The 26,223-nt window shown below is 46.0% G+C and overlaps 1 protein-coding gene across 1 annotated transcript in view; it reads left to right on the forward strand.

The window, feature by feature from the left end:
- Positions 1–26,223, forward strand: part of HUNK (hormonally up-regulated Neu-associated kinase) — a 115,105-nt gene that overhangs the window by 64,021 nt on the left and 24,861 nt on the right. The window contains exons 4-6 of the mRNA XM_004468610.3: positions 26–161; positions 11,444–11,571; positions 22,358–22,493. Coding sequence (XP_004468667.1) covers positions 26–161; positions 11,444–11,571; positions 22,358–22,493 — 400 coding nt within the window. The remainder of the gene's footprint in view (positions 1–25; positions 162–11,443; positions 11,572–22,357; positions 22,494–26,223) is intronic.

Raw genomic sequence — 26,223 nt, forward strand, 5'->3', positions numbered from 1 at the left:
TGGTTTTGTTTTCCCCTGTTTGCAGACTTTGGCTTGAGCAACTGTGCGGGGATCCTGGGTTACTCCGACCCCTTCAGCACGCAGTGTGGCAGCCCTGCCTACGCCGCACCCGAATTGCTTGCCAGGAAGAAATATGGCCCTAAGATCGATGTCTGGTCCATGTGAGTTACTGTTGTGCTTGAAAAAGCTGAATTTTCCCTCTTGCTTTCTCCACTCTCCCTTTCTTTTGAAATAATGTTTGAATGTTTGGTGGGAGGGTATTACATTGTAGGCTTGGAAATATATAATCAGTGATTCTTTGGGGCCTGGCTCTCCACGCCTGCCTCTTCTAGGCTTTTCCGCATACCCTGCCAGTGTGGCCTTTACCAAAACTCATCTAGGCACTGGGGAGAAGGTAATGAACAGAAGGAAGGAAGTCCCTGCACTGACAGAGCTCACATTCAGGTTTCACGAGTCGTTGCATGTCCTTCCCCTGCTTAGCATCCTTCCATAGTGTTCCATCATGACCAGAGAACAACCCAGCCTCCTTGTTGGGGTCGTGGTCCCCAAAGCACTTGCTGTCTGCCCACCTCTCCTGCCTCACTTCACACCACCCCACCTGCTGCTCACGGTTTTTCAGCCACACTGGACAGGAGGATGGACAGGCATTGCATCCAGGTGAACAGAAGCCAGGGGGGCGCTACCACTGGCAGAGGACAGTAATGGGAGCAGGACCCAGCACAAGGGCCTAGACATGAGAGGAATTCACGAAGTTCTGGATGGAGATCAGAGAGGAGCCACAAGTGAGAATGAGGTTCTGAGGGATACAGGGTCCTGGAGCCTCCCTGGAAAGGACCGGCTCTCCTTGGACTTGCCTAGCCAAGGAGGGTATGTATCGAGTTAGTCGGCCATCGGCTTCGATCCTGAGCCCTGATTGTGCCAGGCCCGGGGCTGAGCTCTGAATTAACCGTCCCTTTAATCTCCCCACTAGTTGTGTGAGGCATATCTCCTACCCCCATTTTACAGATCCAGGAAGAGGCCCAGCGGCACATGTCCACCCATCAGTGGGGGAGCTGTGCTTTGCACTCAGGGCTCTCTATGTCGGAGGTGGATCGTGTGGGGTGTGCTAATGACACCGAGGCGGGTTGGGGCCCCTGAGAGGAGGTGGGACAGATAGCAGAGAGCGGTGGAGGTGACACCTTCTCCTCCAGGTGTCCAGGTGGTTTGGGCTCACTTATATCATGCCCAGAAGGGCCTCAGAAGCCCTATCTACAGAGCCCTCCAGGTGGCAGGTACCAGTTGATCAGAGTTGACACGCTGTTGAATTCTATTGCTGGTCCCTGCCGACGCTTGAGGATTCTCACAACTGTCTGGCACCTTGTTGGCCCTTGATAAATATTTATTGAAGGGATGAAGGTGAGTGTTCGTGTCAGTAATCACCTTTGTCTTAGTTTGCCAGAGCTGCTATGACAAATACCACACAGTGGATTGGCTTGAACAACAGCAAATTATTGTGCCGTGGTTTTGGAGGCTGGAAGTCCAACATCAAGGTGTTGGCGTTCTCCAGAGTCCATAGCATTCTGGCAGTCCCCCGTCACGTGGTGCTCGCTCTCTCCTTGTGCCTGCTCCTCTCATTTCCACTGACTTCGTACTTCTTCTTACTCCTGGCTTCTGACGTCTACTGAGTGACGATGTGCAAATTCACAAACCAGCCCACACCTTAACTAACACACCTGCAAAGGACCCATTCACAAATGGGTCACACCCACCAGAACTTGGAGTAAGACTTGAACTGCCTTTTGTGGGGGACATGATTCAATCCCCAACAACCTACTTTCCCTGTCAGGGAAACTCACTGGGAAACTAGGAGAGGGAGAATTTGTACAGCAAAAGATAAGGCTACGAATGGGGAGCCTTAAAAGACCAGGAGATTTAGGGATGCCATGAATTGGGGAATTCTCCTGCCCTCTGTCTCTCTTCTACCTTTGGCTCCTTGCCAGGAGGCCCCTCCTAACCTAGAAAGCACAGGTTAATAGGAGGGATGTACCTAAAACATCCTCTGCTTCCCTGAGGTGGAGGACACCTGAGCTGAGGTCCCAGCATCTCTTTGCTGAGATGCGCAGTACACATCTTTGTTCCTGATGACTTTGCCTCTTATTTCTGCAAAGAGTTCTCTGGCCACAGAAAGCCCATTGAGTGAGAAAGCCCTGGAAACCTCTGCAAGGGAGCAGCAGAATTCTACCTGCTAAACTTGCTGTGTGGAGGTGGCGGTTGTTACTTTGTTCATTGAATATTTCATTACTTCATTCTGTTTACATGTATCATTTACTCTATTAGTTCCCTGTTGCTATGGAGCAAGCTGCTTTAGAATTTAGTGGCTTAAAAACAACAAGCACTCGGGAAACAGACTTGGCCCAGTGATTAGGGCATCCGCCTACCACATGGGAGGTCCGCGGTTCAAACCCCGGGCCTCCTTGACCAGCGTGGACCTGACCCATGCGCAGTGCTGATGCGTGCAAAGAGTGCCCTGCCATGCAGGGGTGTCCTCGCGTAGGGGAGCCCCATGCACAAGGAGTATGCCCCGTAAGGAGAGCCGCCCAGTGCAAAAAAAGCACAGCCTGCCCAGGAATGGTGCCTCACACATGGAGAGTTGATGCATCAAGATGATGCAACAAAAAGAAACACAGATTCCCATGCCACTGACAACAACAGAAGCAAATAAAGAGAAGAACACTCAGCAAATGGACACAGAGAACAGACAACTGGGGTGGGGTGGGGTGGGGTGGGGTGGGGTGGGGTGGGGTGGGGTGGAGGGGAGAGAAATAAATAAAATAAATCTTTAAAAATAAATAAAAATAAAAACAGCAAGCACTTATCAGCGCACGATTGCAGGGGGTGGCAGTTTGGGCTGGACCCAGCTGGGCGGATCTCCTGGTTTTGCCTGGGCTCACGGCATGGCTGGATGGTTTAGATGACTTCGCTCACACGTCAGTGGTGGCTCCATGGTCCCATGTCTGTCATAATCACTTCGTTCACAGGAAGGCAGAAGAGTCTCCAGGAGCAAGAGAGGGTGAGGCCCAGTGGACGAGCACTTTGCACACGGCCTCAGTGTCCTGTTTGCAAATATCTCATTGGCTGAAGCAAGTCACACGGCCAAACTCAGCCTCAAGAGGAGGAGCAAGACTCTGCCTCTTGATGGGATCCGTGGCAAGGAATTGTGGCTCTTTTTTGCCATTTAACACCCTTCCCTGCCTTGTGACAAAATCTCACCTGCAGGGAAGCAGATTTGGCCCAACAGATAAGGCGTCCGCCTACCACATGGGAGGTCCAAGGTTCAAACCCAGGGACTCCTGACCTGTGTGATGAGCTGGCCCACGTGCAGTGCTGCTGCGCGCAAGGAGTGCTGTGCCACGCAGGGGTGTCCCCCGCATAGGGGAGTCCCACACTCATGGAGTGCGCCCCGTAAGGAGAGCCTCCCAGTGCGGAAAAAGAGCAGCCTGCCCAGGAGTGGCGCCCGCACACACGGAGAGCTGATGCAGCAAGATGACACAACAAAAAGAGACACACATTCTCCATGCTGCTGATAAGAATACAAGTGGGCACAGAAGAACACGCAGCGAATGGACATAGCGGACAACTGCGGGGGGGCAGGGAAGGGGAGAGAAATAAATAAAAAAATAAATCTTAAAAAAAAAGAAACTCACCTGCACGCAAATACTGTACATCAGCCAGTGCAGGGAGCAAGAGGGCAGGGCTGCTGGCTTAATGAAGAGGACTGCGGAGAGGAGAACTCAGTCTGATTCTGAGAGGGGAGTTGGAGTTAGGCAGGTGCAGAACAGGACGGGAACTTTACCAGGCAGAGGGAACTGCATATGCAAATGTGGGATGGTGTGAAAAATCTGACCGCTATTACTCTTAATCTTGTAGAAAACCTAGAACTGCAGAGCCTTCTTTAACAGAGTGATTTCCCACGGCTTTGGGGTACTGTGTCTGAGCTTTCAGGTAGGGTTCTGGTTGGTGCCCACGGCTTTGCTGGCAGTACTGGAAACGGACGACCCAAAGAGAATTGAATTTTAAACGGCTGTTTAAAAAGCATGAAAATGGAACCAATTTGCCTCCTGGGCCAGACAGTTAGTATAAAATGTCTTCTCTTTTTATTGCCTTAAAACAACAACAGAATGAAGAGTTCACTTCCAAAATCAAAAGCAAACATCTCCCCAGAGGTTTTGGACCCTAAGATATGGGGCCTTCTTCCAAGATTGCCGAGAATGGCTTTGGAAGAAAACCAGCCTGCTGTGCAAGGGAACTTCAGGACAGAAAGCCCTTCCACACGAATGGGGTGTCCGGGATCCCCTCCTCCAGTGAAGCAGGAATTCACAATGCACATGGGAAATGCTGCACTATTTCTTGGGTTTTCCATTATTTTCAACAGTTACTATTTTTGAGATCATGAGAAATATCTTTTAAATCTTTCCTTTACCCGAGATGACTGAAATATATATATGTATGTATATCTGCAATGTTCATTTTGGTGCAGCAAGCCTTTATTATTGTTAATTGCCTTTCCCACAGAGTGGCATATATGCTAATTAAATTTTTTAAAAAGGAGATATGCTTTTTAAATGAAAAGAATGAAGACTAACTTTATTTTCATAGTATTATGATGCTTGTTTGAGAATGTTGGTGCATCCCTAAAGGTGTAAGGGAAACAGAAATTGAGAATTCTACCCCCAGAGGGTTGAGAGTATAACACTTTTTCATCCAGAGTTGCTCTTGGCTCCTGCAGGAGCATGTGGGTTGGGTGAAACATTTGGCTGAAGACCAGGTGCCTAGTGGGGGGCTGTGCACAACACCCCTGGGCCACCTTCCCAGCCTCACTGAATCTGCATTAACTTATGGGGGAAAATGACTGCTCCCAGTGCTGAACCTTTGGGTAGACAAGTTGGCTGAGGGGAGCCATCTTGCTCCAGCTCTGCTATCTCATCATAGACTTAAGAGGGAGAGGGAGAGAAATTGTTCCAGGCCTCAGACTCTACTTTGTAAAGTACTTACAGATACCATCAGCTCTGGCAGAGGTAAAATATAATAGCATAGTATTTTCTCTCCTTTTGTCTCCATCGGAGCCCTCAAAAATGAAGGATGGCAAGAGAAGAAGGTGGAAGGAAGAAGTCTGCTATTCCTTTCGGGCAGTTTCGGGCTTTTGGCTTTTAACAGAGAAGATTCCTTTAGTGTCAGAGATTTCTCACTCACAAAACCCAAGGTTTTTGGGTTTCTTTTGTAGCTGGCATGTGTATTTAAAATAGGAGAAGGATGGAGGAAAGGAAAAGGAAGGTAGGTCTTAAAATTCACATGAAAATACTTTCTTGCTAAGGAAGCACAGACCATTCAATGGAGCAGTGGTGAAGTGTGACCTCTTCCAGATGGATAGATCTCTTCCCACTCTATTTTCAAGCCCTTAAATTGGAAGTTGTATCGAAAGTCGATGCTGGAGGATGGGAGGATATTTCTTTTAGGCAAAGAGTTATTTTCCAGTTTTCCAGGGCAAGTTTTTTTTTTGGAGCATCACGCAGAAGCAAGGTGTGCCAGCGGAGGGTCTTCCCACCTGCCCTCTGCTATAAATGAGGCTGTTTTCAGGGCCCCCACCCCACCTCCAGGAACTACAAGAAATCAGATCCTTCACCTGCCAGTGTTGCCCTGACAATTGCTTTGTCCCTGGCGTCTCATTAAATTTGTGGGCCAGCTACTCCAGGGAGTGGTGGTACCATCGCTCTGTTCAGTGGTGACAGGTGATACTCCAGCTTTTCCTCCAGAGAATGTTTTTGTGTATCACATGAAATATCAGGACCCCCATTTGGCTTCTGACTTAATTCCAGAGATTCCACAATTGCATTTCATGGGGCTCCTTTTCCCCATTTGCCCAGCTGCCCTTTGGTGTCACGTTTTCTTTCTCTTTTGACACCAGAAACATTATTCAGGTTTCATTTACCCAGTGATGACTCACTCTGATTGCTTTCTGCCTGGAAAAAATCCTAGACCTATTTGCCTCATTTCAACCTGTCATCCCTCTGTCTCATTAAAACTATCTTTGATTCCTGAGGAGCTCATGTCTGCTACAGAGAACCCAAAAAGCCTCTGGGCCGTATTTCAAAAGATACACCAGGAAATTCTGAACATGTTTTGAAACTTCCACTAATTCTGTGGGATTACAGGGGTTTATAAACTGCATTCCACAGTTTCCCCTTGGTATTCTTAACATACTTCCGAAATGTCAGAGGGACTAAATTTCTCTTTATCTAGATATTAGACATGTATGAAAACTCTAGGGGAGAGGAATTAAGATACTAAATCTGCTTTCCCTTTTAGAATCTAGGATTCTATGACTCTTAATGTAGGTATCTATTATTATTTGGTGATCATGGACACATGTAATTGTAGCTTTTTTTTTTAACTGTTGTTTTTAAAGTTTTGTGATGAAACACTAGATCACATTTATCGAACGTTTAACTGCACGCCAGGCACAGCTTTCGGTACTTTCTGTGGCTTGGCTCGATGGCCCTGTACAGCCTGTGAGGGTAGGGTCTGTTATTACCCACATTTTATGGATAAGGGACCCTTTAGTCTTTGTGACAGTTCTTGTTGATGATAAACTCCTTCAAAAGAAATGGCATTCTGGAATCGATTTGGTGGATAAGTAACCAATTAGAGTTACCATAAAAACCACTGCTTGTCCCTGCTGGGACAGTCCTTAGGGCATGGGGTTCACCAGCCACAGCTGCTGTCTTTATTTGTGGTCCCAGCAGATAACGGAGAGAGACAAAGGCCAACCTTAAGCACAGTGACTCCAGGAGATTTGGGCGTCTCTTGAAGCCAGTCAGTGAGAAGAAGGCAAGTAATTGGATGTCTCGAGAACTTCCTGAAGGAGGACACTTAGAGATCTTGGAGCTGGTCCTCAGGCTCTACGTTCTACTCACCCTGTCCTTCAGTTGGGTTCCTATCCCATTACCCTAACAACCTGCTTCTGCTACTTTTCTGCACCCACATCTGTGGCCTGATAAAGGGAAATTTAAAGGTCACAGAGCTGTTTCTTAAGCCCAAATATTGTACCCTAAACGAAAAAAAAACATTTATTGTAAAATTTTAAAGTTAGCCTTTTGACCATTTTTAAGTATGCAATTTAGTGGCATTACTTCCATCCACAATGGCGTGCAGCCATCACTGCTGTGGATTTCCAGAACTTTTTCATTAACTCAAATAGAAACTCTGTACCCGTTAAGCAATAACTTCCCCTTCCTTCCCCTCCTCCAGGCCCCTGGCAACCTCTATTCTGCTTTCTGCCTCTATGAATTTATCTTTCCTAACTATTTCACGTAAGGAGAATCATACAGTATTTGTCCTGGCGTCTTTTACTCAGTGTTTTCGAGGCTCGCCACTTTTTAACATGCCCTGGAACTTCAGTCCTTTTTATGGCCAAATATTCCATCGTGTGGTTATACCACCTTCTGTTTATCCACTCATCTGTTGATGGACAGTGGGGCTGCCTCCTCCTTTTGATGGCAGTGAATAATGCTGCTGTGGTTACTTGTGTACAAGGATGTATTGGAGTCCCTGTTTTCAGTCCCTTTGACTATAGACCTAGGAGTGAAAGTACACTTTCCTTTCAAAGGAAGATGTTTGATAACTCCTCGTGTCCACTTAAGTTAGTTTTACTTAAATCTGACTTAAATATGCCTAAACCTAAAATTAAACTTTTATTTATGGCTCTTGTGCAATAAAAAAACACATGAGTTAAATATAACCCAGACTAAAAAATACCTAAATATCATATTAACAACATTAATTTAACACAGTGGGTCATGTTGTGCAGGAACTAAATTGCTGTACTGATATGAGCGTCGTTCTCACTGCTAAACCCAGGCTCCTGGAGCTGGCCGGGCCTTAGTCCTGAGATGACTTCACTCTCCCACCACTTTTCCCTCTTCCAGTGGTTCTCAAACTGGAGCGTGCATCAGAATCCCCTGGAAGGCTTGTTAAAACACACACTGCTCAGCCCCACCCTTAGAGTTTCTGATTCCGTAACTCAAGGGTGGGGCCCAAGAATTTGTACCTCTAACAGGCTCCCACTGGCAGACCACACTGTGGAAGCCTGATGCCCTATTTGATCACCAGGAGACTTTGTTTCCCACAAATAATAAGTAGAGATACATCATTGACCAATTAAGGCCACCTCTGCTCTTTGCTCATTAGCCTGTGACGATAAAAGTGCTAGTTCTTGGCAAAAACATTATGTATTGGTAAATCTAAATGCAACAGCAGGCTCTGAAGCTGAGTGTGTATACAGCAGAGGGTATACTTAGTTATATGACAGCCCCATCCATATAACTTTATAAAGCCTTTTAGTGTCTCATTGAAAAGAAAATAAAAATTAAAACTGTGGAACCCCTTAGAATTCATCCATGCATCTCCATTTGAAAACTCAGTATGGGCTGAGAATTATCAAGTACCTGCGGAAACAAACAAACAAAAAAACCCCGATACTGTCTAACTACCAGGACATTAAGCTTGAGGTTTGAATGTAATGTCCAAGATTAAGGCAAATTGCAGGCACGGAATCAAATGATTTATTTTTTAAATACAGTTTTTTAAAATACAGTTTTTTTTGCTCTTTAGCCTGGCTCATTCCAGTGTGTTACGTAGCATAATGGCGGGTTTAAAATGCATTAACTAAATGAACCCGCTGGTGTGAATTCAGGGAGGAGCAGCAGGTTCAGCAGGTTGTTGAGGGCATTCCATACTATGTCGCGTAAAGAACAGAACGAGGGGCCTGATGCGGTTCTCAAGTACGTGGCGTGCTCGCTGGAGAGGTGTCTTGTTGCCCATCTGTGGGTAGAAGATGTAGGCTTTGACTTGGCATTGGGAAGTCCTTCCTTGTGGATAGAATTGTCCCAGATGGAATACTTTGGGCTGTTTGTTGGTCCTCAAACAACTCTTTTGTGGGATCCATGTGTCCAGGACCCCTTCTTCATTAGTGATGAATCCCAAAAAGAAATATTGCATTATGTTTGTAAACTGATCTTTTCCTCTGGGCATATTAGATTATATTGGATTCAGAGGTTTACTTGATTAAGTAATTAGGTAAACCTCTTGTAGCAGTAGGGCATTGAGCCCCCACCCTTGGTGGGGGGGACTCACAGATAAAAGGCATGGCAAAGGACAGAGTTGGGGGCTTTTAATGTTGGAGTTTTGATGTTGGGATTTGATGCTGAAGCTTTAAGCTGGAGCCCCAGGAAGTAAGCTCACAGAGGAAACAGAAGCAAGACCCTGGAAGGGAGGAACCCAGGAAGCCTGAACCCTCGCAGACGTCGGCAGCCATCTTGCTCCAACATGTGAAAATAGACTTTGGTGAGGGAAGTAACTTATGCTTTATGGCCTGGTATCTGTAAGCTTCTACCTCAAATAAGTACCCTTTATAAAAACCAAGCAATTTCTGGTATTTTACAGCAGCATCCCTTTGGCTGACTACTATACCTTCCAATGCAGAAATTGAACAGTTTTATGTTTCTCTTGCTTTCCAACTCACCCATCTCCAAAACTCCTCCAAAGCAAGGGTGTCTAGCTTTACCTCAAGTATCTCTGAAGTACAGCATTGCATAGTGGTTCTCAAACATGTCACCACTTCTAATGCCCCTTCCCTCTTCCTCTCCAGTGTCTTCAATTCTGTCATTTACCCCCACTCATCCAGCTCCCCAGGTTTGAAGCTTGGCACGTCCTCTTCCCACATCTCTATTATTTATTTACCGTTCCTTTCCCATTGCTCTCTCACCCTCCCATTCATACTTTAACAGCAGCATGCTCTACTTGCTGCCAGTGCCTGCTCCCAACTTAATCTGTTTTAATCCATGTATGCCAGAGCGACTCCCTAGATTATGTGACCATAGAACTTTTATTTACCCAAAAACTGTTCTTTTCCTAGGGAACGTGGGCCACCAAACCCATGCAGGGAAATGCTGTGCTAAACAGCTCTGCATGTTATCTTCCCCATTCTCACCAAAGCCAGAGAAGCCCACACTTGCATGTGCAAAGCTGCAGCCTGCAGAGCCTCCTGTCTTCATGCCCTTATTCGAAAGTCCTCTTTCTCCTCGAATTGCCCCATCCTTGTGGGCAATAGCAGGGCAGTTTAGAGTTTTCTTATTCTCTTTGTGCGCATCACCACTTGAAAGCTTGCATTGTGCTCATTTATTTGTTTACTCTGTTATTGTCTGTAGTCCCAGCCCCTCAACCCCAAGATTGCACTGTCCTTGTGTGTCCTTGTCGGGTCACCACACTGACTTACCCCACACCTTTAACAGTGCCTGGGGCAGAGAGCCATCCAGCAGATACTTGTGAAATGAATGTTGATATATCCATCTCCCTGATTCCAATGTGAGTTATGGAGCGAGTTATGGAGGTGGACCAGGTCTTAGCACATGTCCGAAATTCGAGAATGATTTGTGGCTAGAGCTGGGAACCTGCCCCTGTCTGGAGCTCCATGTTGGAGGTGCCACTGTGGAATTGAGCCTCAGGGGTCTTCATTTCAATCAATCTCCCTGGATTTGTTTTGATGGGAAATCCTCTTGCCTGTTTTTAAAACATTCCCCAGGGCGCTTGTGAACACTTGAGACCTTGTGGCAGGCAGACATTTGATCCCCGTCAGGAAATCTCATCAGAACGATATTAGGTTTGCACATCAGGACAATAAAAATCCTCCAAGGCACTGCTGCTCCCTGGATTGGCTCTAGAGGCGAGCAGCTGTGCCCATTCAGAAGATGTTTCCAGGTTTGGAGGTATTGGGCCAAAGCCGGGTGGCAGAGTCTCACAGTAAACAATAAAATAAAAAATAAGAGTGGGAAAAAGACCCTCACGAGGAATTTCTCTAGTTACGAGCCAAGGCAGGGTTCAAGGTGAGAGCAAAACACCCTTTTCTTCTTTTGGTGTGAAGCTTTCGTTTGAAAGGGATGAGTGGTGACCAGCCATGCCGGTTGTCTGTCCCTTGTGCTCCCTTGTGTGGGCTCTGTATTTTGGGGGCTGGCCCCTTCCCGGGTCCACCTCGTAAACGATACTCAGAATACCACATAATGGCAGGAGTCCTTTTATTTGAGGATCCTACAGTTTTCTAGGCATTTTCCCAAAACCTGGCCTGGACTTCCTTCCTGTTGACTTCTTCCCACCATTCCGTGGTTTCCCCTCCTTAGGACTGACTTCTTTTCGACTCCCCCTTATCCCTACAGTCCATTGTCCGAGTCTTCACAATCAGTACTTTTATCCAAGCCTTTAACTGCTGATGCTTCACTGTGGTGCTGAATGTTCTAGAAAGATGTCTGTGAAGAAGACCTGAGGAGATGCGCGTGACAGTGAAAGCCTGTGTGCTCTTTGTCTTCCCCTCCCAGGGGCCCTGTTTTAGTCTCATCTTTGATGTCTCTCTTTTCAGAGGTGTGAACATGTATGCCATGCTGACAGGGACCCTGCCTTTCACAGTGGAGCCTTTTAGCCTGAGGGCTTTGTACCAGAAGATGGTGGACAAAGAAATGAACCCCCTCCCCACCCAGCTCTCCACAGGTAATGCGCCTGCCGCTCTGTAGTGTGTGTTTCCTGACTGACTGATCAAGTTCGGTCCATTTGCGAAGCAATATCAGTGCTGCGATGGTCAATGTCTTCCTAGCCCTTGTATTAAAACTGAGTTTTGCTGGTGGGAATGTAAAATGGTGCGGCTCTAATGGAAAACAGCCTGGCAGGTACTCAAAGAGTTAAACAGAATTACCATATGTGGCAGTTTGAGGTTATTTATGAACCCCCAAAAAGGTAAGGATTATGTTTGTAAACTGATCTGTTCCTCTTGGTGATTCCCTTTGATTGTATTAGATTCAGCTGAGATGTCTTGGATTAAATTATGTTAAGATTAGGGCTTTGGTTTGACCACCTCAGTAGAGTGCAGCTCAGGTAAAGTTCCCACCCCTTGGGCTGATATAAACGGGCACTCACTCAAGAAAACATGGGAAGAGAGAGAGCTCCAAAGACAAGGAAGAGGAGAGAACTTTGATCCTGCAGCCTCAGGAAGAGAGATGAGCCATTTGCCTGAAAGTTTGCAGTGCTGAGAAAGCTCAGAAAGAAACAAGCCTTATGCAAGCCTGGAGCTGAGAGAGGAAGGCTGAACCCTCACAGAGACTGGCAACCATCTTGCTTCAACACGGGGCAACTGACTGGTGAGAAAACAATCTTAAATTGGACTCTTTAGGGTCTTGTAGCTGTAAGCTTTTATCCCAAATAAATACCCTTTATAAAAGCAAACTGATTTCTGGTACTTTGCATCAGCACCCCTTTGGCTGACTGATACACCATATGACCTGTCTATTCTACTTCTAGGTATCTACACAAAGGATGGAAAGCAGGAACTCAAACAGGGGTTTATGCACCAGTGTTCATAGCAAAAGATGGAAACAACCTGTCCATCAAAAAATGAATGGCTAAATAAAATGTGATATATCCATACAATGGAATATTAGCCATAAAGAGGAACATAGTTCTGACACATGTTACAACATGGATCAATCTCTAAAGCATTATGCTAAGCAGAAGAAGCCAGGCTCAAAAGGACAAATATTGTATGATTCCTCTTATATGAAATATCTGGAACAGGCCAATTAATAGAGACAGAAAGCAGATTAGAGGTTATTAGGAGCAGGGGGAGGAGGGGAATAGGGAATTATTGCTTAATGGGTACAGAATATCTGTTTGGGGTAATGGAAAAGTTTTGGTGATGATTGTACAACAATGTGAATTTATTTAATACCATTGGATTATACACTTAAAAATGGCTAAAATGGCAAATTTTCTGTTCTATAGGTTTTACTGTTCTATAGGTTCTATAGGTTTTAATAAAGTAAAAAAAAAAAAAGGATGAGATTAAAAGTGAAAAACACAATAATGAAGTCATAAGAGGTGGCTTGCTCTCCCATCTCCAATTAGCCACACCATCTGGCCAGGGATTTCTTTCTCATTGTATGATTCTGAACCCTTAACTTAGCCCTTCCTCCTTCTGTCCACTGCCTCCCCCAAAACACACAAGCTAAAAGGATCTCATATTCTCCATTTGAAAAATAATGGCAGGCATGATTGTTTAAAGCTCACCATACTACGTACTGACTTTGAAAAGAGTGTTTATAATTACTTCTCCATTATTGTCCTCTTTAGTCAATTCACTATAAAGGAATATTAGTTTCATTCAAGTTTGGGCAGTCATTTGTTTTATTTGAGTTTTTTTATCCTGTTCAAAGCTTTTAAATATATATAGGTTTGGTTTTTACTTGGTTAAACTGAATCATCAGGTGTGTTTGAAAAGTACACTCAAACTAGCTGGTTCACATTTCAGTAAACAGTTTGTGTTAAGATTTAGTTTCACATTGAGCAAATTAGTACAGTTGGTGCTTTTGTTGGGTTCTTGGCCACAGCGTGGCCTTGCCGGTCATTTAATTGGCTCCTTAGAATAAACTCAGCTTCACTGAGACAAGGCTTTTTAAAAAAGTAATTAGTTAACCTCTACTTATTATACATGGTGAAAATATAACATTTTGGCTTTCCTGCTTTACATATTTTTCTCTTGCTTTTATAGAACATCCATGAAATTGTCTATGAAAACATGCTTGTCGAATGGAATCCAAGCTGAAATGCATTTTCTTATGTAATTATTTAATTTGGTCTGTATTTTCACCTTTGCTGGGGAGTGTAGACTCTCTGGAGGCTGAAAGAAAAGGAGGCATAATGGACTTGGGAAGATATGTTTGTTACAGTTCTGTCATTTTTATAGAAGAAATATTTGCACCGGGAGCCCTAACAACTCTTGGGGTTAGAAAATGTGTAAGATATTGAGTGAATTGTGATATTTAGGTTTTAGAGCTTTCAGAAATGTTGATATGAGGTGTGCTTATTCATTCATTTGTTTGTTCATTTATTACCTTAAATATTTACTGTGTACCAATCGTGTGCCAGTGTGTTCAAGGTGCCAGGAGGATAGAGAATAAATAGGACACGGTCCCTCCCCCTGTGGAGTTTATAGAGCAGTGGGCCGAAAAGAAACAGATCAACAAATATGTGTGATGTTTGCTTGTGGTAAATGCATAAGTGCATAAAACAAAATAAATAACAAAATAAATAAAGCAGGATAAGAGAAGAGAAAGTAAAGAGAGTTTTTTGTTTTTTTTTAACTCAAGATTTTAAAAGAAACTTCTTATTTTGACATCATTGTAGATTGACATGCAGTTGGAAGGAATAATACAGACTTCGCCTATCCTTCACTCGGTTTCCACCCAATGCTAATAGATTGCATAAGTGTAGTTCACTATCTCATCCAGGAAATTGATATTGGTACAATCCATTTTCCTTGTGCAGAATCCACCAGTTTGACATCCGCTTGTGTGTCTCTGGATCTTTGTAGTTTGTTGCATGTAGATTTGTGTGACCCCCACTGGAGTCAAGCTCTAGAGGAGGTCCATCTCTGGGATGCCTTGTACTACCCTTTTACAGCCACCCCTCCTCTCCCTAACCTGTGGCAACCATTCATCTGTTCTCCACCCCTATAATTTTTTCATTTCAAGAATGTTACACATCAGTAGCTGTCTTCACTCAGCATAATTCCCTTGAGCTCCATCCATGTTGTTGGATGTATCAGTAGTTTGTTCCTGTTTATGGCTGAGTAATATCCCATGGTATGGATGGGGATGGGCCACAGTTTGTTTAACCATCTATACACTGAAGGACTCTTGGTTTGTTTTCATTTTTGGGCTGTATGAATAAAGCTGCTGTGACCATTGATGTTCAGGATTCTCTGTGAACATAAGTTTTCATTTCTCTGGGACAAATACCCAAAAGTGAGAATGGTACATCATCTGGTCATTGCAAGTTTGGTTTTGAAGCCACAATCTTGTTCAGAGTAGCTATGCCATTTTGCATTCCCATCAGCAATGTGTGAGTGATCCAGTTTCTCTGCATCCTCCCTAGGTTTAATTCTGTAACTAATTTTTTTATTTTTGCCATTCTGGTAGGTATCTAATAATAACTCATTATAGTAAACAGTAAGATTTAATGTTTCCAAACAAATGCAATCTTTCAAAGTAGCCCCCTTGAGGGTTATATTGTCGTAAATGTTGCCAGCTCTCAGAGTGATTCTGGAGTTCCACTTAGGGTTCAGAGCCTTTTCTTTCTTCTTCGATGCATGGCAAAGGGCCATAGGAAGATTGGCTCTTTGACTGATGAAGGCAGAGAGTGCACACTTTGAATCCTGATGAGACCAAAAGGAGCTGGAGAAGTGCTGTTCTGCTGCCTTCTCATTGGCTTATATTAGTCAGAGTAGGTCAGGTTAGGCTGCACTAGCAACCCCAAGTCTCAGTGGTTTGAGGTAATAAAGGTTTATTTCTCACATATGTTATATATCTTATCAGACGTTGGATTGAGGGTTGAGGGTTCTGCCCATCCTGGTGAGTCAGGGCCACCATTTCAAACATTGTACATTCAGCAGAAGGAAAGACAGGCCTGGGGGTCTCACCAGCAATGAACGTGCCACTTCCACGCACAGCTCCTTACTTTCTAAAATGCACCACATGGCTTCTCCCAACTCACAGGGCGTGGGGCAGTTCAACCCTATCACATGTCTGGAAGGTGGAAAGCCAGAAATATTTGGTGAACAGCACCAGTGGGAGCCAGAGGCTGTGCAGGACAGCCGGCATTGGTGGCTAGGGTGGGCCAGGCTTAGGTCAAGGGCAGGCAGGCTAATTGCCCCAGGAAAGTAGCCCCATTAACTTCAGAACCATGCCTTGTTTTTATGACCCAGGAATACTTCTCAGCCTTAGCAGCCGGGGCTCTAAGTGGTTTTTGATTGTGAAAATGAAATTTACCCTAAAAGGAATAAATGTTGCACCCCTGAGGATGCTAAAAAAAACACTCTGAAGGTAATTCCACAGAAGGAATATTAAAAATGCCCCAAGCAATTCTAGGATCACTGGGAGTCCACATCCAGTGTCCCGCAGGGTCTTTTTGGAGCAGACAGCTTTTACTTTGACCTTCGGCCCCTTTGTGCTTGTTAAAGAGCTGCATGTACCAGCAGGACTTTGTTGCCTTGACCTGTCAAGCAAGGATCACTTTTCTGTGTCTGATTTCCCAATGAAGAATCTGGACCACATTTTCTTTTTCTTTTACTCTTGGGATACATGAATATCTCTTCTCAACTAGGACCCTGACCCCTGGGGCCAGGTAGCATGGCGCTTGCACATCACAGTGAATTTCGGCTGCTGGCTCTGGGGTTATAAGTGAACTAAAGTGTGTGGCCTGGGCAGGTGGCCCACACATTCATTCGACCACTCAGGATTGGAAATTGGCCCAAGGTGGTAGGGCCCTGAGCTGTGAGCCACCCTCTCTGGAAGCACAGGACATCTTCTCTTGTTACAGAGTGAATGGCTTCAGGTTTGGGGATCACATGCTGCCCTTTTGATAGCTCCCCCCCCCCATTTTTCTAACTCTTTGCTGTTTGCACCCCCATCAAGTTTATCTCCTCTCCCTTCCAACCAGCCTGGCCCACTTTCGTTTATGCAACCAGTGTTTACTTCCAAGGATAGCCATTTTCCAGTAGCCAGAGTAGCTGCTACCATGCCCTGAACGGCCATGTGTCTTGGTTTTCTAGGGCTGCCGTAACAAAGTACCATGCTCTGGATGTCTTAAAACCTAGAAATGTACTGTCTCTCTGTACAGTACATTCAGGCTGGAAGTCTGAAATCTGTAGAGAAGCCTTCCTTGTCTCTTCCAGCTTCTCGTGGTTTGCCAGTAATCCTTGGGCCTCATTCTCTGCTTCTGTGTCTGTCCATTCCTCCCTTTCTCATGTATCATGTTGGATTAAGGGCCCACCCTCATCCAGTCTGGCCTCATCTTAACTTATCACAACTCCTCCAAAGACCCGACTTCCAAGTAAGGCCATGTTCAAAGCACCAGGTAATGATGGTTAGGATGTGAGCATGTGTTTTTTTGGGGGGGACACAATTTTACCCAGTACACCATGCGTAGGTGCTTTTAAATGAACTCTTGTTCTCACAGCAGTCCTGCGAGATGAGTACTATTATCCACAGTTTACCCCTGGGGAAGCTGAGTCTCAGAGAGATTTAGTAGCTTCATTGTCACTGAACTTGTTTGCTTGACCCCCAAACCTGAGCTTTTCCTAATATACCATGCTGTTTCTCTTCCTTGTCTTATTTTATTAATTACTGTAAGATAGCCTTCCCCAGATTTGGGGATATTTATTGATGCATAAGTGTCTTGCCTAAGTATCTTTCATCCTTATGTCAATTCAAATAGAAAATATGCTGATTTTATTAACTGTCTCACTACCGCGCATTACTTTGATTCATCAATAATAGAATGAATTCATATTTGTAATGAGTCCCACATGTGTTTTTCTAATACTCTTTTTTAAGATTAATTTTGGAAGAATTTTTACAAAATTTCAGTCGGAACAGTACAATGTTCTTGACTTCGAGAGTCCATGGTGTGGTTTTACAAAGCATCACCCTCATCCTTACTGTCCAGTTTGGAAACTTGAGCTTTGGGAGACTCTCCAGTTCTCTCTTCTAGACAGTTTTGCTTTCTGCTTGTCGGCGCTTGTATATCACAGGGCAGTGAACGCCTTTTATGGCTTGTGCATTTTTCAGGCAGCTTACCTTTTCATCGCTGCGCTTCCACAATAGCATTTATAATATATTCCAGTCACTCCAGATGAAGACATTTTTGCACCATGAATTCACTGACTGTGCAGCGGAAGGTGAGCTGTTAGCATTTGTGAGGGTTGAGCCAACACTAATTAAAATTTCTGAGAATGCTCCACTGTCAAAGGATACTTGTTGCTGCGTTAGCCTGGGGGGTGAGGAGGGAGCCTGGAGCGGGGATGAGACTTCACGCGCATCTAATGTGCACTGACGCGAAAATTCCGTGGCTTCCTCTGTTTCCTGCGGTCCTTTCCTTTGGCACAGCATCAGTGCTCACAGGCCAGCCCAAGCCTTGGGAAGCTGGAATGGCAATGGAGAAGAGTCCGTTAGGCTCCAGAGGAACGCATGCCCCTGGTACATTGAGCACAGTGAGGGACCCCCCTGCCCGAGTGGAGGGGGCAAGTAGCCATGCCTGACCCAGCTTGCCAGGACAGTGGGGAGTATTTTAATCCCCTCTGTTTTTGGGACATAGAGATTTTCAAGACCCATACACGAACGTCAAAGAGCACTCAGGATGTGTTCAAAGTCCTTCTTGGATTGGATAGCAATGCAGTGTGTGATATCCAAAGACACAAAAGTTGACAGTTGAGATTTGAACTTAAATTGCTCACGCTCATCAGCAGCTTGTGAAGATGCAGAGTACTTGATTTTGAAACATAGCACAAAACCACACATCCAGCTTGTTCCTGGCCATTCTGATTAGTCACACTCTGAAAAAAACCTGAGTAGGCTGGACTGTGGCTAAGGGCCCTTGTAGGTAAGTGATAAGAGATGTTTCAGAAACATTGGCAACTCACCAGCCCCCCAGTTCCGTGTTTTAAGCCCATGTCTTTTTTTCTTTGACCAATAGCTGTCCCTGCTTAAGTATCTAGGAGGTGAAATTCCATCCAGATGACTTGTGATGTAGGGTGGTTGGGAGAAGAGAAATAGAAGTTCCAAAAAGAAGAACCTCTTCTTTTTTTTTCAAGATCTGTTTGTTTTTCAGACCACTGAAGAACCCTAATGGTAAAACTTATAGTATTCAATGGACCTCAAGACTGTTGTGGCATTCACACATACATATATTAAAAATTTTTGGAGGTACCAAGGCCAGAGAATGAACCCAGGACCTCATATGTGGGAAGCTGGCATTCAACCACTGAGCTACACCTGATCCCCAACACGCATGTTTTTACCCACTATCTTCTTAAAGGGAATTGACCCTCTGCTGCACTCACACCAGCCTGGAGGAGTTACATGGTGGCCTGAGTAGCCAAGGTGATTTCTTTTGGGTGGACTCTGGCATCAAAACCAACACCTTGCAGCACCTCTACCTGCAGAAATGGCCTGACAGAAAAGACCCATTGGGAAGTGGATTTGGCTCAACTGATAGATCCGCCTACCAAATGGGAGGTCCAAGGTTCAAACCCAGGGCCTCCTGAGCTGGCCCACACGCAGAGCTGATGCGCGCAAGGAGTGCCCTGCCACGCAGGGGTGTCCCCCGCGTAGGGGAGCCCCACGCACAGGAGTGCGCCCCATAAGGAGAGCTGCCCTGTGCCAAAGAAGCGCAGCCTGCCCAGGAGTGGCTCCACACACACGGAGAGCTGACATAGCAAGATGACGCAACAAAAAGAGACACAGATTCCAGGTGCTGCTGACAAGAATGCAAGCAGACACAGAACACCACACACAGCAAATGGACACACAGAGCAAACAATGGGAGGGGGATGGGACAGAAGGGGAAAGAAATAAAATTTTAAAAACCAAAAAACAGAAAATACCCATCATTCCTTACAGACCAGTATCCAAATGACAGCAATCTCCTATGAGATAGTGAGGATTTTTATGACTTTTCCTTACAAGGTTAGATTATTCCAGAAAACTGAAAACCAGCTTTGGAGAGAAGGATAGAAAAGTTTGGGGGTAGGAGGATCACTGTGATTTTTCTGGGGTTTATTATTTGGTGTTGTATTGGAGTTCTCCAGAGAAACAGAACTGGCAAGCGGGCTGGCTGACGTAGAGACAGAACTTCTTCTGACTGCTGAAATCCTCAGCTCTCTCTTTATGGCCCTCAATTGATTGGATGAGGAGGCGCCTCTCATTGCCGAGGGCAGTCTCCTTTGTTGATTGTGGATGAAATTGGCCCTAGATGCAGGCAACTGATTTATGATTTAAACTTGTCTGCTAAATGCCCTCTCCACAACAATCAGGTCAGTACTTGCTTGGCCAAACAACTGGACATCATCACCTAGCCAAGTGGACAGGTACCATGTACATAGCTACCTAAAAAATAATTTTATGTTGTGACAGTGCTCCATCAAATAAGAAATATGGTATGAAAACACATCACTATGATACCACAACTCTTGCAAGACAGACCATTTCATTTGGAAATATACCTGGCCTTCTTTGCGTATATGCCTACATGTACAACCTCATGTCCAACAGTTTTGAAGCCTGTGACCCTCACGTCCATTATCAACATATTTTTCCATGTTTTGCATTTGTCTTCATTGTCATCACCTCAAAGGATGCAGACACTCTCCTTAGACATGAGCCAGCTTCCTATTCCTAGTGCTATGTCAGACAGCAGATACTCACTAAGTGGTTTTTTTGTTTTGTTTTGTTTTGATTTCTCTCCCCTCTCCCTGCCCCCCTGTTATCTGCTCTCTCTGTCCATTTGCTGTGTGTTCTTCTGTGTCTGCTTGCATTCTTATCAGTGGCACCAGGAATCTGTGACTCTTTTTGTTCTATCGTCTTGCTGCGTCAGCTCTCTATGTGTGCGGCACCACTCCTGGGCAGGCTGCGCTTTTTTCCGTGCTGAGTGGCTCTCCTTACGGGGCACACTCCTTGTGCATGGGGCTCCTCTAAATAGGGGACACCCCTGCATGGCATGGCATTCCTTGCGTGCATCAGCACTGCGCGTGGGCCAGCTCACCACATGGGTCAAGGAGGCCCATGGTTTGAACCCTGGACCTCCCATGTGGTAGGTGGATGCTCTGTCAGTTGTGCCAAATCCGCTTCCCACTCAGTAAGTGTTTGTTTAACGAAAGCAGAACCAGGACAGGGAGGAACAGGGATCATAGGAATTTTATGTCTTTTGTCAGTTATTTTTCATATTATTTCCTTACACCCTGTGATCAGTTTAACTGCTGCGTCAGCCGCAAGCTTCAGTAGGCTGAGAAATTAGGATGAATGCCATTGGTGTACATCCCACCCAAACAGCTCAGTCATCTTGAGGATGGCACAAAAATAAGACCCCATCAGGGAGATGTACGTTTACAGCATCACTTGCCAGAACTTTGTCCATGAACTAGAGGTTTTTGTGTGTGTGTGTGTGTGGTTTTTTTTCCCTCTCTCTTTTTTTTTTTTATATAGGAGGTACTGGGGATCAAACCTGGGACCTCATACATGGGAAGCAGGCATTCAACCACTTGAGCTACATCTGCTCCCCACAAACTAGAGTTTTAAAACTTGAGTCACCATTGCAGATTTGAGTTAATACTTAAAAACCTGCAGCTGTCTGGTCTTGCAGGCCTCATTTGGTCAGCTCAGTGGGCCTGGACTTCTCTCTGGGTGCTGTGGCAGCAGCTCAGAGCTTGGGGAGGAAATGAGCTGGCCATGGGGAATGACTCTAAAAGGGAAAACCAGAAAGCAGGACCTCCTGGGGCCCTTGAAACTCTGCCTGTCACATAGTGAGGGCCAAGCCTGAGGGTCTAATGTAGAGGCCTCGTACCAAACGTCCGGTTTCTTTCTGAGTGCTCAAAAACCTACCTTGAGAGTGTTTCCATTTGCTCCAAGCAAATACCATGGTGTGGGTTGGCTTTAACAATGGGAATTTATTAGCTTACGGTTTTGAGACCACGAAAATGTCTAAATCAAGGCGCCATCAGGATCCTGCTTTCTTTCCAAAGACCGGCTGCTGGTGATCCTTGGCTCCTCTGCCACATGGCAAGGCACATGGCGGAGTCTGCTGGTCTCTCCCCTCTCTTCTGGGTTTTGTTTCCATGGCTCTCTCTCCCTCTCTCTTTTGCTCCTTTGCTCCCTCGATCCCTCGATCCCTCGATCCCTCTCTCCTCTCTCCCTCACTCCCTCTCTTCCTCTCTCCTTTGCTTCTTTGCTCCCTCGCTCCATCTCATTTTTAAAGGACTCCAGCAACAGGATTAAGACCCATCCTGATTGAAGTAGCCTCATCTAAAGGTCCTCCTTACGATGGGTTCACATCCACAGGAGTGAAGTAGATTTAAGAACGTGATTTTCTGGGGTACATACAGGCTGTCCTGGGGCGCACAGGGCATAGAGGGCCGAGCTGGCTCTTCCTTTGCCGCGTACCAGGTGTTTACCTTAAATGAGAATCTGTAGGCTTGTGGCACTTCTGTTTCTAAAAGTGAGAGAAAGAAATGGGTCTTGAAGCTCCTCGCCCGTCTGGAGGTAGGCGATGCTGAGCCAGGTGCTGTTCATCATTGAATCAAAGCGCCGTCCAATGACCCGGAGGACCGACCGCCCCGGAAGTGGCCGGGAGAGGGCGGGAGGGGGCATGCGGGTGGCAGCCACCTGCTGCGCCCTCGGTCGTGTCTGCGTTCGGCTTGTCACGCAGGTCTGTTCTTTGCCGAATGTCTTCACAGGAGCCATCCACTTCCTGCGCTCCCTCCTGGAACCAGACCCTGTGAAGAGGCCAAATATCCAGCAAGCCCTGGCGAATCGCTGGCTGAACGAGAACTACACGGGCAAGGTGCCCTGTAACGTCACCTATCCCAACAGGTACCCGGTGGCCTGCGCCTCTAGCAAGGTGGGGGCGGTTGGGCGGGAGGCTGCACGTGATCCAGGCCCGCGCTACACTCTTTCTTTACTGTCCTGAGGCCCGCACACCCGCACATCCACAGGCAAGCGCAGCTCGGTCCACAAGAGGACACACTGACAGGGCTGTCCCCTGTGGCTGTGCAGCATGTACCCTCCCTGCGGCGCCTGGCAGGAGGGGCCTGAAGCCTGAAACTCTCCCCACTCTCTCCGCCTAGCCAGAGGAGTCACGTCCTCCCCAGAGACACCTCTTTCTGATTCATCGGTACCATTCAGACAGCTCTGGCCTGAGGTGTCGGTGTGTGTGTGTGTGTGTGTGTGAATGTGTACCCAAGTACATGTCTGTGGGCATGTGAATGTGTGTGTGTCTGTGTGTATCTTTGTGCATGTCTGTGGTGGTTTGTGTATGCATGTTTTTATCTCGAGTGTCTGTGGGAGTGGGTTGATGTCTCCGTGTTTGTGTCTCTGTGTGTGTACATATGTTTGTACATGTGAATGTGTGTGCTTGCCTCTGCGTATGTGTATGTGTGCATCAGTGTGTGTGTGCTTGTGTCTGTTTGTGCATGTCTGTGTCCGGATGTGGGACTGAGCTGCTCACCAGCTCTCCTGCCAGCACCAGGCCGCATCAGTGGACTTGCCCCTCTGTCCTTCCCAGCCCCCCTTGGGTCCTCTTCCAGCACTTGGCTGTTCTTGATGTTGATTTCAGCCCCAGGCCCCTGTTGGGGTGGGGAGCAGAGGCAGTCGAAGGTCAGTGGGCTCGGGCGTGGGTTTCCCTGTGGGCTCCCTGGGAAGACGTTGTCTAATCATTGACCAGGAGAACTCTTTCTGGAAGCCTTATAGACGAGACTGCACTGCACGAAGGCATTTACGAACTCATGGTGGCTGACCCCACTTCTCCATGCTGGGGTGCTGTCTACACGTCAGAAAAAAAAAGAACAGGAAAACATTCTTTGGAATTTTTGACTACTCATCTGACATATTGTTAACTAACCTGAGGGAGGGAACGAGGGCCCCTTGCCGTGGTTACTTTAGAGCAATCATCAGATACCCTTCCAGGACTGGGATCCATCTGGACCGTCTTCCTTCAGTCCAAGGGTGGCATGCACATTGGGCCAAGCTTGGAAGAGAGAACCACCACCAAGTGGGACAAAGTGGGGGACTGAAAGGGGTGTCCTCCATGGTTGTTACTTTCAAAATTCCTGTGAAGTTCAGGAAATAGCCACCCATCCTTCCAAGAGCTGCAACGCGAGTCCTCCAGTGAGACGGGCAGGGAGGGCTCAGTCTTTCTTGGGAGAAAGTTCAGGAGAAACTTAAGGAGGCCTTAGGTGCACATTCCCAAAGTCTTCATCCACACTGGGCCAGGTGTCCCCTTGCTGTAGATGAGGGGTCTCTACTCAGTTGCCATCTAGAATTTGGCTCATGAGAGGTCATTCAAAGTCTAGGTTACCTAACTGACCAAGGGAACCTGGAAATAGATTCTGTTTTACAACACCGGTTGGATTTGGCCAGTATCTGAAAGAAATATTACCCCTACGTGAGTTGGACATCAGCGCTGAAGATCATGCCTCAAGATGCTCTAATGGATTGCAGCACACAGGTGGGCTTCCTGTTGGAGGCGGCATCAGTGGCAGCCAGATGCATCAGTGAGCTGCTGTAATCACTGTCTAAATGAGCATCGTCAAGCCACTCAACGTGGCTGCTGCTGGAGGATGTGGAGTTGGGAAGAGAAATTGGAGGCGCCTCCCTTCCTGTTTACAAAGAATCACAAACACGTGGCATCACATTTTGAGCTTTTCTGCGGGTTTTTGTAGCCATTTGTAGGTTAAAACTTAAATCCAGGCATTCTATAGTGGTTTTGTCAGATTGGCAACTTTTGCATTGAGCTTCAATCAGAAGCAAAATGATGCACGTGCATGTAGTTAGGTGAATTGTAAAAATGATTAAGGTCTTGTAGATTAAAGAAAACAGCAGTTCCTTGTTTTGTTTAGGAAAGGTCCATTAATCATTTTATACCAGAGGCAAATCAGTGTCCATTTTTTTGTTTTTTTTAATTTTAACTGCTTGGTTTTTAAGTAATGAAACCAGTATCCTTAACTGATGGAGAAAACTCATGTTATTTACAGTCTTTATATTGAAAAATGTTTATCTTTAATGAAAAAAGGGTATTTTTGATAGTCATTTTTTTTCTGGTTTATCAGCAGATAGATAAAAGGAGTAAGAACATTCGATCAGAGAAAGGCTTATTTTCTTTTTTTTCATGTTTACTTTTTAAAGTCTGTTTTATAGTTGTCCAACATAACTAGCCCCAGATCTAATTATTTTAGATGTTGTCAGTTTTCTTTTGTGGAAACTGAAAACAATAAAGGGCTCACTCACGTTTTACATCACTCTTCTGTAAAGCCTTCTTTTGTTAAGTTGTGTGGACCTCCAAATTGATCTCCAAAAACCTCTCTAAAACCTCTCTAAAAGTAAATTTTTACAATACATGTTCATGCCAGCCAGCCAGTGGATGTTTGCTGTATGCCCAGCTCATCTCCCTGTTCTGGAGGAGAGGGAAATGGGGCCTTTGGTAATACGTGGCAGACTGAAGTGGTATGAAAATGGCTTTAACGTGAAGTTAATTTAAAAATTATACCTGACTATTGGGGATTGCATCATGCCCCCCACAAAAGGCATGTCGCAGGCCCAACCCCTGGTCCTTTGGGTGTGAACCCGTTTGTAAATAGGCCCTTGGAGAAGTTATTAGTTAAGGTTGCCCAGACTGAGTGAGGGTGGGCCGTAATCCAGTATGGCTGAGGTCCTTAGAAGCAAAGGAAATTGGATGTGGAAAGAGAAGCCACTGGAATGAGAAGCCATGGGGAGCATCCAGAAGCAGGAGGTCAGTAGGCCCCGTAAGAGAAGAACATGATGCCGCCATGTGCATTGCCTTGGATGGAAAACCCAAGGACCAGGGATCAGCAGCAGCCAGCCCCCAGGATGCCAGGGTCTCTGGGGACAAAGTGTCGCTGGGCGATGCCTCAGTTTTGGACTCCTCGGAGACTCAATGCCGAGAGCCAAGAAATTTCCATTGTTCACGCCAACCCATTGTATGGTGCTTGTTTTACAACTAGGAAACCAAAACACTAGTGTTCTGGAACATTTTACCATTCTATGTATCTACCAGACATGCAAATTCAGTAACTGGGGAGTACTCCTCAACACATAATTTGCTCATTAGAAAATGTTTAAAATATTCTCTCAGTCAAAACGGCCAGTTGCCAGTCTCCATTTTGACAGAGCTCTCCTTTTTTGAAGACAGTCTCTGCTCCTCTTGCCTCCACCCGCCCCCGCTCTGGGCCCTGACAGGGTGGCGCCCTACACCCCGAGCACTCTCCCTTCCAGCGCCAGCTGCTCTTGGCAGAGGGAGGCCCATCTCGGCGTGTGGCCCCTGTCTGGCTGGGGACAGGGCTGCACCTAAGCTGGAGATACCTGCTCTCTTCAGTCTTCAGTAATTGGATTTTTTTGGTTTCGTTTTGCAAACAAGTTATTAATATCTTTTTTCAATCCCCAGTGGTTCCTACTCCCCTTTTCCCCCACGCTCTAGAATTTGTAGCCCGGACAGCAGACAAGGGGTGAGGAAGGCTGAGTTCATTGCATCCTGTCTAGGGGAGATTGAGCTGACGCAGTTCACACCCAGGGGTGGTGCCAGACGGTC

Source organism: Dasypus novemcinctus, chromosome 4 (assembly GCF_030445035.2).
Source record: "Dasypus novemcinctus isolate mDasNov1 chromosome 4, mDasNov1.1.hap2, whole genome shotgun sequence".
NCBI lineage: Eukaryota > Metazoa > Chordata > Mammalia > Cingulata > Dasypodidae > Dasypus > Dasypus novemcinctus.